The sequence below is a fragment of the Sceloporus occidentalis genome, unplaced genomic scaffold (genome assembly GCF_023333645.1).
Source record: "Sceloporus occidentalis isolate IW3139 unplaced genomic scaffold, rSceOcc1.0.p SCAF_3, whole genome shotgun sequence".
Lineage (NCBI taxonomy): Eukaryota > Metazoa > Chordata > Lepidosauria > Squamata > Phrynosomatidae > Sceloporus > Sceloporus occidentalis.
The window spans coordinates 246,571,328-246,585,298 of NW_028316983.1; the positions used below are offsets into that span (position 1 = coordinate 246,571,328).

At 41.5% G+C, this 13,971-nt stretch overlaps 1 protein-coding gene across 5 annotated transcripts in view; it reads left to right on the plus strand.

Annotated features, from left to right (window-relative positions):
* EEF1D (eukaryotic translation elongation factor 1 delta) overlaps positions 1–13,971 on the plus strand; it is a 32,708-nt gene extending 18,737 nt beyond the window's left edge. For 3 of the 5 annotated variants that reach the window (XM_089518089.1, XM_089518084.1, XM_089518086.1), the window contains 6 exons: positions 7,180–7,251; positions 8,145–8,244; positions 9,261–9,364; positions 12,435–12,704; positions 13,437–13,631; positions 13,879–13,971. In XM_089518089.1, the coding sequence (XP_089374215.1) occupies positions 7,180–7,251; positions 8,145–8,244; positions 9,261–9,364; positions 12,435–12,704; positions 13,437–13,631; positions 13,879–13,917 (780 nt within the window). In that variant the 3' untranslated portion in view covers positions 13,918–13,971. The remainder of the gene's footprint in view (positions 1–7,179; positions 7,252–8,144; positions 8,245–9,260; positions 9,365–12,434; positions 12,705–13,436; positions 13,632–13,878) is intronic. The other 2 variants (XM_089518087.1, XM_089518085.1) reach the window with 1 other exon arrangement.

The window sequence follows — 13,971 nt, forward strand, 5'->3', positions numbered from 1 at the left end:
TACTTCTCAGAAAGCGAATCTTGTTCAGGCAAAGCCAAATATCCTGTATTTCTCCTCGGCTGTTTTTAGAAGGGGACACCTCACATTCATATATTAATAATGTCTTAGCTAAGCATCTAAAAGGCTCTGTTATTAGTTGTGTCAGAGCAGTTTCTGCCATAAAGGCCTCTTATATTGTACCAGTGCCAAACACAAGCGGGTTGATAATACTGATCCAAATATTACATTTGATACATCATACTGGCTATAATATGATATATAGATTACTATTTGGCCCTGCATGTTTAATACAGTCATCCCTTGACATTTGTGGCTTTGACACTCTCAGTTTCGATTATTCACGAGGTCAAGGCTCCTCCTCCTCATCTCTCCTGGGCTTTTTCTCTGAGGAGGAAAAAAGCCCAGGAGGGAGAAGCCAGGAAGTGTGAGCATGCCAATCCTTTTCCTTTCCAGGATCGAGTACTGCCTCTTTCCCCAAGCAGCAATCTGCCTTGGGATGGAGTTTGGGAAAATAATTCCCCACCGTTTTCCAGGCCAGAGAGCTACCTTGCCTTGGGAAGGGGTTTGGGCAAAGTGAATGTGCCCTCCATCCTGTTGTTCCAAGGCTACAGAGAACTCCTCAGAGCTCCCTGAAGTCTTGGAAGGGAAGCAGGGTGCCACAAATGCACACTCCCCTGCCCTTGCAGTGCCTCAGAGAGTTGGCTGGAGCTGTTTACGGCTTCTGAAGGGAGATGGGAGTGTGCATGTCCACATTGCTTCACCCCCTGCTTTATTAACAAATTTTGACTTTCGCAGGGGATCTTGTGCCCCTAACCCCCATGAATGTCAAGGGTCGACTGTATTTACATAAAATGCTGAGAGATGTCATCCGGAGGAAGATGCCAATAGTATTCTGAGAATGCCCAGCTTTGTTCCTCTGTCACCTGACACCAAGGAAGCTGGTACCTTTGAATGTTTCCTAGGTCTGTTATAAGGTAGATATGAGTGTACTCTTGGTTCTTCCTTCACCATGGCGGCACTCCTACTTATTCATTTGAAAGGTTGGAGCAGGAGCCAGCAGTCTTCCTGGAGGCGAGGGAGCCCAAATAATGCTTTTCTTTTTGGCCAGGGCTTGCTGATGCCTCCTCTGCAGCCCTGGGACCGCTTCTTGGCCCAGGGACACCTTTGCTGCTTGCCATACCAGTCAAAGAGGAACCTGTACTAGTTTTCCATCTTTGCTTTGGCTCCTGATTGTGGAAAGTGTTTAATAATTTAGAAGAAGATGTTCATGAGATGTGACCTTAGTAATATAGTTGTATCACAGCTAGAGCATGTAGTAATACTGCCTTCTGTTGTGTGGTTACCACTTGGGTATAAGCTACTAGCTGTGAATCTTCAGAAAAGAATAGATGGTTAATTAAAGTAGGAGGAAAAGCTGTGGAATGCTCCTAAAGAAATGGAAGTGCTGCTACATCTGACAGTCCTGATGAGAAATCTTTACTTAGGACAAGAGGCTACTGTTAGAACAGAATATGAAGAAACATAATGGTTTCTAAATGGCAAAAGGGTATGACAAGGCTGCTATCACCTATTGCTTTAACTAATATGCAGAAAATATCATTTGAAAAGCAGGTTTGGACTCAGAAGAAGGAGGAATGAAGATAGGAGGTGAAACACCAACAATCTAAGATATAGAGAAGACACCATAATATTAGTAGAAAACATCATAGACTTGGAACAATTAATAAGGAAAGTCAAAGAAGAAAATGCAAAGGCAGGCTTACTGCTGAACATAAAGAAAACAACAATCATGACCACAGAGAATCTACACAATTTCAGCCTTGATAGTGACAAAATCAAAATAGTTAAAGAGTTCCCATACCTTGGACCAAACATTGATCAGAATGGAGACTGCAGTCAAGATATCAGAAAGAGACTAAGAATGGGAAGGACAGCTATGAAGGAATTAGATAAAATCCTTAAGCGTAAAGATAACTCAATTCACCACTAAAGTTATAATTGTCCAAACCATTGTATTACCCATTACCATGTATGGATGTGAGAGCTGAACACTGAAGAAAGCAGATAGGACGAAAATCAGCTCATTTGAGATGTGGTGCTGGGGAGTCCAAAAAATAAACAAATGGATCCTAAAACAGATCAAGACTGAGCTCTCTTTGGAAGCCAAAGGATGACAAAACTGAGGCTGTCATACTTTGGCTATATGAGAAGGCATGGCTCATTAGAAAAGACAATAATGCTAGGAAAGGTACAAGGTATCAGAAAAAGCATCAGTTGGCTAGACTCAGAAAGGTCAGTGGATCTACAGGACCTAAGCAAAGCAGTGGAGATGTCTCATACACAGGATCACCATGAGTTGGGGTCGACTCGAGGACAGTTAACAACAAAAACTTTATTAATATTGATGTGGGTGGGAGGATCATTAGTAAGGGGTGCAGTATAGCAGCAGTTAACCCTGCATGTAATGTAACATCTGTGCTTGCTTTTATTAACAGTAATTGTTGAAGATCTACTTTTGCATCACTGGTCTGGCTTCATTTCATTTCTACTCAGGTTTCCTATGTGCATTCAAGAGAGGAATGGGCTGTTCCTACTAAAGGGAGCAGTTTGAGGAATGGCTGGTAGATGTTTCTGAGTGTTTGCCTGAGATAGAAAAATGTGGGCCAAGGTCCTGCACTGGGAGACATATTGTTGACATATAGCTATGATGCACGTTTTTCTTTAGTTGGATGTACTACATCAGTCATCCTCAGTGACCCTCCAGTGGTTCTCAGGAGGTCCCTGAAAATGACATTATTGCTGCGCATCCATTTTGAAGGTAAACAGCTCTGCAAAAGTGAGCAATTTAAAGTGGTGTTGTATGATGCGCAAGTGTCAGAAGACAGAACTGGTGTCAACTGATGCATATTTTTCTTTTGACCCATTTTATGTAACTGGCTTCAATCCATTCAGGTATTGCATTTTTAAGGTAGCTTTTCTGTAGAAGTCTAAAGTTGAAAAACAAATGTTGTGGTTGAATTATAAACTGAGTTGATGGCCACATCTTACAGTGACTTGGACATTATGTGGCTGATGAAGGAGAGCAATTCTCTAAGGCATATGCTTTCCATACTAATACATAATTTTTAAAACTGCAACTGCCTTTAAAATGTTGCCCAAAGTTACATACAGTATCTGTAGTGTATTTATCATAGTAAGATAAATGTCCCCACCTAACCTTGCCTTCAGCAGGTGCATCTACAATAATTAGTCTAGCAATTTGATCTCAATTACATGTTAAGTTGAAAATTAGGAACAGTTAGTCATCCCTCTCTCCCTTTTTAATATTGTTATAGTTATAAGTACCTAGTTAGTTGACTCAGAGCTCTCTGGGGCCTTTCTTGCCTGCCTCATTTGCTTGTCTTTGCCCTAAATACTGAACTATAATTTTGGTTAAATTGTATTGTACATATACAGATAGGAACCATAGAATCACAGATTACCCCTGCCAGTGCAAGAATTTTACAACAAAAACATCCCTAACAGAGGGTCATCCACTTTCTGTTTTAAAAACCTCAACCAAAGATGACTCTAATGCCTTCTAACTGTAAAGCCTGCATGTGAATGACCAGTGTAAGTAACAAGCAGTTCACCATAGAGGTTTTCCACTAACATAGACCAAGGCTGCTGGATGTCTAATATCCTGCAATAAACTCTTTTTACAGGAGAACTTTAAACAAGTTGAGCAGATGTAACTTGTTTTACAATATGAAGAGTGTCATGGTTGTGTTTTGGAAAGTAGATGATGCAAATGTGGGTTTTTCCCTTTTTGTAAATCTGTATTTGGTTCTTCTGGCCTCCACTGTATAGTCAGCCCTTGACATCTTCTGGGGTTTGTTTCCAGGACACACACACACACACACACCCTTTGAATACCAAAATCTCTGGATATTCAAGTCCCATTAAATACAAGGGATAGCAAAAAGGTGTCCCTTATATAAAATGTCAAAATCAAGATTTGCATATTGGAATTTATATTTTTTTGAATATTTTCAAGCTGTGGATGCTTGTATCCATGGATAAAAAATCTGTGGATATGGAAGGCCGACTATACTCTGATTTCCATTGTACCCTGTTTTTAAATGTAGTTTGAGGAAGTGACATTCTTCCTCAGCTTGTGACTGACAAAGAGTGATCATCTTGAAGGGCTTCCAGAACTCTCTTTTACACAATTTGTTCTCAGAATTGACTTAATTTATTGTGTTCTAAATGTTCAAACCACAGCATGTCTGTCTTCCTTAAAAGGATTTTAAAAAGAGGAATGTAACAACTGGGGTAACTTTGACCTAGTGGTAACTGCAGAGATTGGGAAGATTTCATGTTTGGACAGTTACCAGAATCATCCAGCCAGCATTGCCATTCTGCCTAGGGGGGCTGTTAGAGTTGTAGCCCAAAACAGAAAGTTTCCATGTTGTGGCTCATTCTTAAAGGAAGAACACCTTTTGGTTATGAAGCCCTGTTCAAACCAGCCAGGCTCAATGAGAAATGGAGATGCTGAGTAAATGATTTTACTAGAGGCAATTCCATAACCACAAAAAGTCAACATGTCATGCCAGACTAATCTGATCTCTTTTTTGGATAAAATTACCAGCTTGATAGATGAAGGTAATGCCATAGATCTAGTATATCTTGATTTCAGTAAGGCCTTTGACAAGGTTCTCTATGACATTCTTGCAAACAAGCTTGTAAAATGTGAGCTAGACAAGCCAACTGTTACATGGATTTGTAATTGGTTGACCGGCCGAACCCAAAGGGTGCTCAACAGTGGCTCCTTTTCATCCTGGAGAGAAGTGACCAGTGGGGTCCCACAGGGCTCTGTCCTGGGCCCAGTGCTGTTCAACATCTTTATCAATGTCTTGGAGGACAGAATTAGGGGCATACTTATCAAGTTTGAAGTTGACACCAAATTAGGAGGAATAGCTAATACTCCAGAGGACAGGATCAAGATTCAAAATGATCTGAATAGATTAGAAAGCTGGGCCAAAGCTAACAAAATGAAATTCAACAGGGAGAAATGTAAGGTACTGCACTTAGAGCGAAAAAATGAAATGCACAGATATAGGATGGAGGACCCCTGGCTGAATGAAACTACATGTGAAAGGGATCTAGGAGTCCAAGTAGACCACAAGTTGAACATGAGTCAATAGTGTGATGTGGCAGCTAACAAGGCCAATGCAATTTTAGGCTGCATCAATCGAAGTACAGTAGAGCCTCGGGTTACGAAATTAATTCGTTCCGCAGCCACTTTCGTAACCCGAACGGCTTTCGCAAGCCGAATCCCCATAGCCGCTAATGGGGAAAAGCCGCGATTTGGTGTAAAATCGCGCCGAAAAGCACCAAAAGTTTTTTCGGGACCCGAAAAAACTTTCGTAACCCGGATCAATAATTTCCTATGGGTTTTTTTCGGGTCCCGAAAAATTCGTAACCCGGGTATTTCGTATCCCGAGGTTCCACTGTATAGTGTCTAAATCAAAGGAAGTAATAGTGCCACTGTATTCTGCTCTGGTCGGGCCCCACCTGGAATATTGTGTCCAGTTCTGGGCTCCACAATTCAAAAAGGACATTGAGAAACTGGAGCATGTCCAAAGGAGAGCAACTAAAATGAGGAAGGATCTAGAAACCATGTCCTATGAGGAACAACTTAGGAAGCTGGGGATGTTTAGCCTGGAGGAGAGAAGGTTAAGAGGTGATATGATATGTTTAAATATTTGGAGGGATTTCATATTGAGGAAGGAGCAAGCTTGTTTTCTGCTGCTCCAGAGACTAGGACCCAGAACAGTGGATGCAAGCTCCAGGAAAAGAGATTCCACCTCACCATTAGGAGGAACTTCCTGACAGTAAGGGCTGTTTGATAGTCCAACACACTCCCTTGGAGTGTAGTGGAGTTTCCCTCCTTACAGGTCTTTAAACAGAGGCTGGATGACCATCTTTCAGGGATGCTTTGACTGAGAGTTCCTGCATGGCAGAAAGGGGTTGGACTAGATGGCCTTTGTGGTCTCTTCCAACTCTATGATTCTATGATTATAATAATTCAAGAAGTGCAGTGGCAGCTGCAAAATACAGAGCAATGGAGGGGAAAAACTGCAAAGTAAGACATCAATAAAAATGCAAATATCTATTAGATATTGATTGTGAAGGCATAAATATCCACAACCAGATAAATTGCAAAGTGAAACTGAAGCAGTGAAGGTAACAATACACATCAGATGACTTAAACTGTTTAAATAGAATACAGATTTATGAATAACTCCCAACTGACAGACTGAAAGAGATGAAAACTTTATCCTCATGACATACAGTGTCTGTCAGAAGTCAGGGGTTTAGCATAGGCTGCCCATAAGAGCTGAGATCTTAATAAAAACCATACAAAGCACTTTAAGAGCTTGCAACTTCCTCTGGCATAAAGAAGATCTAAGCAATCAGCATCTGCAGGTGGGGTAACTCAGCAGTTCATCCCTGAATCCAGATTTATTACGGAACTTTGTAGGATCCTCTATTATCCTCTATTTCAAGATCTCATTTACCCCCTTGTTTCCTGACCCACCCTCATTACTCGCTAGTGATAAATTTTCTCAGGGGATTTTATAAGTGGTTCTGGCACACTCTTTTGCAGTTCCAAGTATATATAGTGTGTACTGGATATCTCTGCCTGTGGGCTTGTGTCTTGAGTGATGCAGGCTGTTCTGAAATGTGGTTGAGAGATATTGGCAGTTCTACGCGGATGACATTTACCGTGACCTATGGCTCTGTTGATAATAGCTGGGCATAGACCCTCCCCTGTTAAGGTAACTCTGATGTTCCCACCAAGTGATGCAAAGCAATTGGTCAGGGTGGTAGTGCAGGTTGTTGACATTTATCTGGTACAGTATAGGGTGGTTTTCTGTCTCTGCTCAGCCAAATTAGCCCAGGCTTGATCTCTCTCCAGTTGAGGAAAATAACACTTTGGAGCTGGAACTACATCTTGCATTATGCGGTCAAATTCCTGTCCTAACCTCATTGGGTTATTTCTGTTAAGCTTTTCTTCACTTTCCCTGCATGTAGGCTTGAGTACTGTGCTTGCCTGTCCACTGCTGCATGAGTGAATCTGTTTAAAAAGAGTATTCTTTTTATACAAAAAAAAAATGCTCTTGCCCTTTGCAGCTCAAGACAGTTCTGCACAACCCTCCCGAAGCCCCTCGTGCTGGACGCAAGAAGCAATCTGGTCGTGCGACTGTAAGTCGCTTGTGACAGGGAGGTGTGGGTGAATGTGTTGCACAACAACCTGTGTGTCTGTCTATCTGTCAGGATCAGCCTGTGAGCAAGCATTGTTGCTTATGCCCCAAATTCTTCCTCCTGTGCCCCATCCTGTCTTTACGCTGCTTTGCAAATTTGGCACCCTTCATTTTTCGTTTCCACACAGAATTGTACCTCAAGAATGATGTCTCAGGTAGGGAAAGAGATAAGATATATCTTATATATCTTTTAAAGATATATACAAAAGATATAAAAATATAAAGATACATAAAAAGATATAGCTGAAGTGTTCTGACTAAGAGGCATCTACTGTATGTACTTATGTATCCAACTTATTCACGAGTCAATATAAGTACTGTACATTAACTCTTATACAAAAGGAGCCACCTCCTGGTGACAGACAAGGGTATAATCTGTCCTGGAAGCACTGACCTCCCCTCAGTGCTCTCATCCATCCAGCATAAATGGTTAGGCCTGCTGGAATTTTCTGGGTTCTTTAGCATTGTTTTCCTTTGCTTCATCCAGATCCTTTGTTAAACTTCCTCTTCCTCCAAACCTGCCTTATGATTATTGTTCCCTTATTGTCTGTTTGCATACATAAATCAGTAGTCTAATTTCTAGGTTTCATTATTTCTTCATAATTCAGGAAACTGAGACAACCAAACCAGTGTATACCTAGTCCACCATGGGGATCAAGGAAAATAAGACTACCAAGCTATAGGCTTTTTGTCTCAAAACTTCTGCTTAAAGATGCTTTCCCCCACTTGCTCCCTTGTTTCCCTCATGTTGCTTCTGGCTTTGTTAAAAAGGTGCATCTCTTACCTGCAAAAGGTCAGCAGCCATCTCCTCCTCCTTCTTGTTTTCTGTTGCAGAGTGCTGGCAGTTCTTCTCCTGCAGGTCCTGCTGGGGACCAAGGTGAGCTGGTCATCAGGATCGCGAACCTAGAGGCAGAGAATCAAAACCTTCACAGTGGTGAGTGGCAAAACTTGACAATGGGTTGTATGCATTGCTTAATTCTTTCTGTTCTCTATTATTATTATTATTATTATTATTATTATTATTATTATTATTAAGCTTTATTTATATAGTGCTGTAAGTTTACACAGCACTGTACATAAAATCTTTTAATTAGACGATTCCCTGCCTTCACTCTTACAATCTAAGAAGACACGACACAAAAGGAGAAGGGAATGGTTGTGGGGAAGGGGATCAGGTCCAGCATTCTTCTTCTTTTTAAAAGAAGAGTGCACATATTCTTTACATTTTGATGGTTGTAAGGAAGCAGTCATTCCTATAGCTGATGCTTATACAATAATGTTGATGTTGTTAAAGAATGAGAGCCTTAGTTTAATTTCCTGTCAGACCAATTAATTTGTCTTTTAGCTATCTAGGTATTCGGAGGACCCTCCTTCAACACCACATTTCAAATCAGTTGATTCTCTTCCTGTCAGCTCTCTTTACTGTCTAGTTTTCTCAGCCCTCCATAGAAGAAGGAAATACAAAATGCAGGGATGAGTCTGATTTTAATATTTAATGACATATCTTTACAGCGAGGAGCTTATTTAATTCCTTCATAACTGCTGTTCTAAGCCTTAGACTCTTTTGATTTCTTGACTGCCGTCTTCATTTTGATAAATGACTGAGCCAAAGTGCAGTAACTAGATAGAATACCTTTACAGTTGTTGTTATTTGCCTCCAAGCAGTTTGTTACTTATGGTAACCCTTAAGGCAAACCTATCATAGGTTTTTTGTAATAAGATTTGTTTTAAGGAGGGTTGTCATTGCCATCCTTTGAGGGTGAGTGACTTGCCTAAAGTGACCCAGTGGGTTTCCATGGCTGAGCAGGGATTCAAATTTTAGTCTCCAAGAGTCCTAGCCCAACACCATTCTGGCTCTTTATACAATACAGTAACTAGAGAGATGCAAAGTCAAATGTTCCCATTTTGTTGTTCACTAATACCTTTTCCCTTTTCCCTTAACATCTTCAGTGGTTGTGGACCTGCAGCTTGCCATTTCCAGACTAGAATGTCGCCTGAATGTGCTGGAAAAAGCATCTACCTCTCATCATCCTTCCCCTCCACCACCAACACAGGTAAACCTATTGTTACATTTGACATGTGATGCTAATTTTACTAATTTAAAGACAAACAGGCTGAGATTCTCTAGAATCCTGTCTCCATTCAAGGTCTGCTGAGAGGACTCTTCTATAATTGGTCTGCCTTGATTACCCAGGTGTAGCATGGAGGCGCTTATTAAGTCTCACCAAGGGCATAAACACATGGGCCAAAATCCATGCTCCCAAGAAGATTTATGATTAAACAACACATACATTAATCCTGTTCATTTAATGGGTCTACTCCAGTTGTGGGTAACCATTGGATTTATTCCTACAATCTCAACCAGGCCATTTCAGATGGGTAAAAATAAAATAAAAGAATTTTTTAAAAATGAGTAATGATTTCCTCAGTGCCTGCAGCACCAAGTCAGTTTACATTTAGAGTAAGTTTCACCCAGGTAAATAAGACCACACTGAGAGCCCCACAGGTGAACTAGCATACCCTATTAATATTGTTGTTGTTGTTATATTTATATCTCACCCTTTTCACAAACCTAGGACTCAGAGCAGTTTGCACTATTAAAAAACCAGTACAATTATAAACATAGAAAAATGATATATTAAAATAGAATTAAATTATTACAATATTAAAACAGATCGCATTGTTAGCAACTGTGTTAAAATAATAAAATATAGTTTAAAGGGATAAAAGCGTAAAACACTTTAAAACTATGCAACACTCCAACCTGTTCTTTAAAAGCTTTCTTTTTTAAATGCCTGTCTGAACAGAAAAGGTCTTAGCCTAACAGCAGAAGGACAACAAGGAGGAGGCCATTCTGGTCTCCCTGGGAATTGAGTAGTAGTCATGGAAAAGGCCTCTCGTGTTCCCACCAACCGTTCTTGTGATAGTGGTGGGACTGAGAGAAGGGCCTCTCTCAGAGCCCAGGCTGGCTCATGCAGGGAGATACGGTCTGCCTCATAATAATAATAATAATTATAAAATTTTATTTGTGTTTCCCCGCCTCTCCCGATGGATCGAAGTGGGGTTACAGACTACTAAAATCAAAATACATACAACAATCTTATAAAACACTAAACAGTAAAATGTAACATCAATAATTTATCAAACCATCAAACATCCAGGGGCAAGTGCAGAATGTCGTTGTCAGATAGGGCATATCAATTATCACTCATCGGGGGAAAGCTTGGTGAAAGAGCACAGTTTTAAGTCTCTTTATAAATGTTTCCAAGGGGGTTGTAAGGCGAAGCTCGTCAGGAAGGCTGTTCCATAACCTCAGGGCCACTATTGTGAAGGCCTTTTGAGATGAGGAAACCTATTTGGAAGATGGTGTTTCCAATAGATTCTTGCCAGATGTTCTCAGTGTGCGGGGCGGATTATATGGGGAGATGCGGTCCCTCAAGTAACTCGGGCCCAAGCCATGTAGGGCTTTATAGGTGATAACCAACACCTTGTATTGTGCCCGGAAGCAAATGGGCAGCCAGTGAAGATCTTTCAACTTAGGTGTTATATGGTCAAACCTAGATGTACCGGTGACCAATCTGGCTGCCATATTTTGTATTAACCGAAGCTTCCAGACTTGGTACAAGGGTAGCCCCATGTAGAGCACATTACAGAAATCTAGATGAGAGGTTACCAGAGCGTGTATCACTGTTTCAAGGTCCCTTTGGCCCAGGTAGGGTCGCAGTTGGCGTATCAACCGAAGTTGATAGCAAGCACTTCTGGTCGTCATATCTACTTGAGATGTCAACTGTAGGGACGAGTCCAGAAGTACTCCTAAACTACAAACTTCGTCCTTTAGGGGACGTGTGACCCCGTCCAGGACAGGTTGACAAATTTCCTTCCCTGGACCTGGAGAACCTATCACAAGTACTTCCGTTTTCTCTGGATTCAGTATGAGTTTGTTTTCCCGCATCCAGCCCATTACCGACTCCAGACAGGCATTCAGAGGAGAGACGCCATCCTTAGTCACTGCATCAGTTGGAGACACAGAGAAACATATTTGGGTGTCATCAGCGTACTGATAACACCATGCCCTGTGTCTCCGGATGATCTCTCCCAGTGGTTTCATGTAAATGTTAAACAAAGTGGGGGACAGAATAGCTCCCTGAGGGACACCAGATATTAGCTCCCTCTTAGAAGAGCAATGTCCCCCAGCTGCACCATCTGGAATCTGCCCGAGAGATAGGATCGGAACCACTGGAGCGCAGTGCCCCCGACACCCAAATCCCTCAGGTGTTCCAGAAGGATACCATGGTCAATGGTATCTAAAGCCGCTGAGATGTCCAAGAGCACCAGCAAGGTCACGCTTCCCCGGTTGATGCCCAGACGGAGATCATCGACTAAGGCGACCATGGCAGACTCAACTCCGTATCCTGGGCCTGAGCCATATAGGGCTTTATAAGTCATAACCAGTACTGGGAATACCCTATTCCAATGTTTTACGAATTCTTTCTTCACACTTATGCATATTAACTTGTTTGTCACGGAATCTCTGCAGGATGGAAATGGATTCTGGTACATCTTATAGGGCTTTCCTTTTGGGTTTCATAATTTCTTTATGAGAGCTAAGACTATACTTCCCTGTGCGTGTGCATTGCAGGGGAAGAGTGGTACCTGTGGGTGCTTCCATTTTGAAGAACCTTATCCATTATTACTGTCCTTGATAAAGGATTCCCAGATTTTTTTTAACATTGAAAAACTATTGTAAGAAGATTTGTTGACTAAGATTTTATCTATAAATGAACAAAAGCTAAGTGAAATGATAGTTGTAGTTTTCTGGGATTGATGTACTAAATCTGGAGTCCTGTTCTTGCTTCTGGGATTAAATTCTGTAATTTCCTGGACGTAGACTAGCACATATAGGAGAATGTGTTCTGATGCAGTTTGAGATTAGCTCTAAACCAAATCAGCTTCCTTTCATTTCAATGGGGTTTCCTTAGGGGAATTTCTGACGGTGTGTTGTGCTTCTACCTCACTCTGCACCCAGGTTCATCTACTCCCAAGAAATGTCTGTCTGTCGCCTTTCTCAATTCCATTTGCTTCCCCTTGATGACTGGGTTTTATTGATTCATATTCTCCTTGTAGCATGTCACCCCCATGAAGAAGGTGGAACCGCTTGCCGTTTCATCAAGGAAAGTTGAGCTGCCTTCAGCTTTGCCTACAAAGAAAGCAGAGTCCCTTGCGGCCACTGCAGAAGAAGATGATGATGACATTGACCTGTTTGGAAGTGATGAGGAGGAGGAAGATCAGGAAGCTGCCAGAATTCGGGAAGAACGACTAAAACAGTATGCAGAGAAGAAGTCAAAGAAACCAGGCCTGATTGCAAAGTCCTCCATTCTCTTAGATGTCAAGCCTGTAAGCCCATTTCTGATCATTTTTGCCCAAGTACCTCTTAGTGTCAAGTGATCGTACAGTTAAATTCAAAAGTGTTCTCTCCCCGCTTGTGTAATATCTGGGTCTCATTCCTCTCCTCAGACTCTCTTCCTCTTCATCTTCAGTGGAGCAGTGGAATCTGAGGCTGGAATCCTATTGTTTGTCCCTGCCTGAGTAAATCATTGAATAAGTGAGATCCATGTCAGTGTTTAACCATTTAACATTTAACCATTTGTTCCTTAGCAGGGCTAATATGCCAAAATAACAAATGTCTGAAGTTTACACTGCAAAAATCTCAGGTGACATCTGCCAAGAACCCTCATTGCTCCATCACCATTGTGTTTTTACCTTTAACTTGCCTTAGTTGACTTGATTGTGCCTTCATAGTTGTACACACCAGGAGAGGATTTGGGGGGAAGTTTTACACTGGGCATCAAGAAGCTTTATGAAATCTGTTTGAAGGCAGAGGAGTAATTGTTCATGGAATTGCCAACTAGATTATGGATTAGTTGGTCTTGGTGGGAGAAACAACCATATCTGGTTCCTCCATCTTACTGGTTTGTTTTGGGCTAATCTCCAGGATGTCCTTTATTTCCCACAAACAACCCATTTTGCTTGGTCACCTTTGCTGGTTTTCCCTTGAGTTTTTCCTCCAGTTTACTCCTTACCTGATTTGCTAATCTTCTCACCCCCCCCCCTTGCTTTTTTCCCCAGTGGGATGATGAGACAGACATGGCCAAGATGGAAGAATGCGTTCGATCCATTCAGATGGATGGCCTGGTTTGGGGGGCCTCCAAGTTGGTCCCAGTAGGCTATGGCATCAAGAAGCTCCAAATCCAATGTGTGGTGGAGGATGACAAAGTCGGGACAGATATACTGGAGGAAGAAATCACCAAGTTTGAAGATTATGTAAGTTCCCTGGGATGTGCCCAAATCACTTTGCTGTAACCATTTTGAGGGTTCGTGTCCACATTGTCTGAAACTGTTTAATATAGGGATGTGGCAGATCTGTGGGCCAGGTTGTTTCTGTAAGTCTTCAAATCAAATCCAACACCCTCTTTCTTTTTGCCATGATTCGATTTTTAAGAGGTAATGATTGTAAGAGGTAATGTTGTGGAATCTCTTCTCACTTAGTTTTCTCCTTTATGTCTTTCAGGTGCAGAGTGTTGACATAGCTGCGTTCAACAAGATCTAACAGCAATTCTTTACACTTCCTAAAGTTAATAAAAGGTCAGGGGTTGAAGAGCAA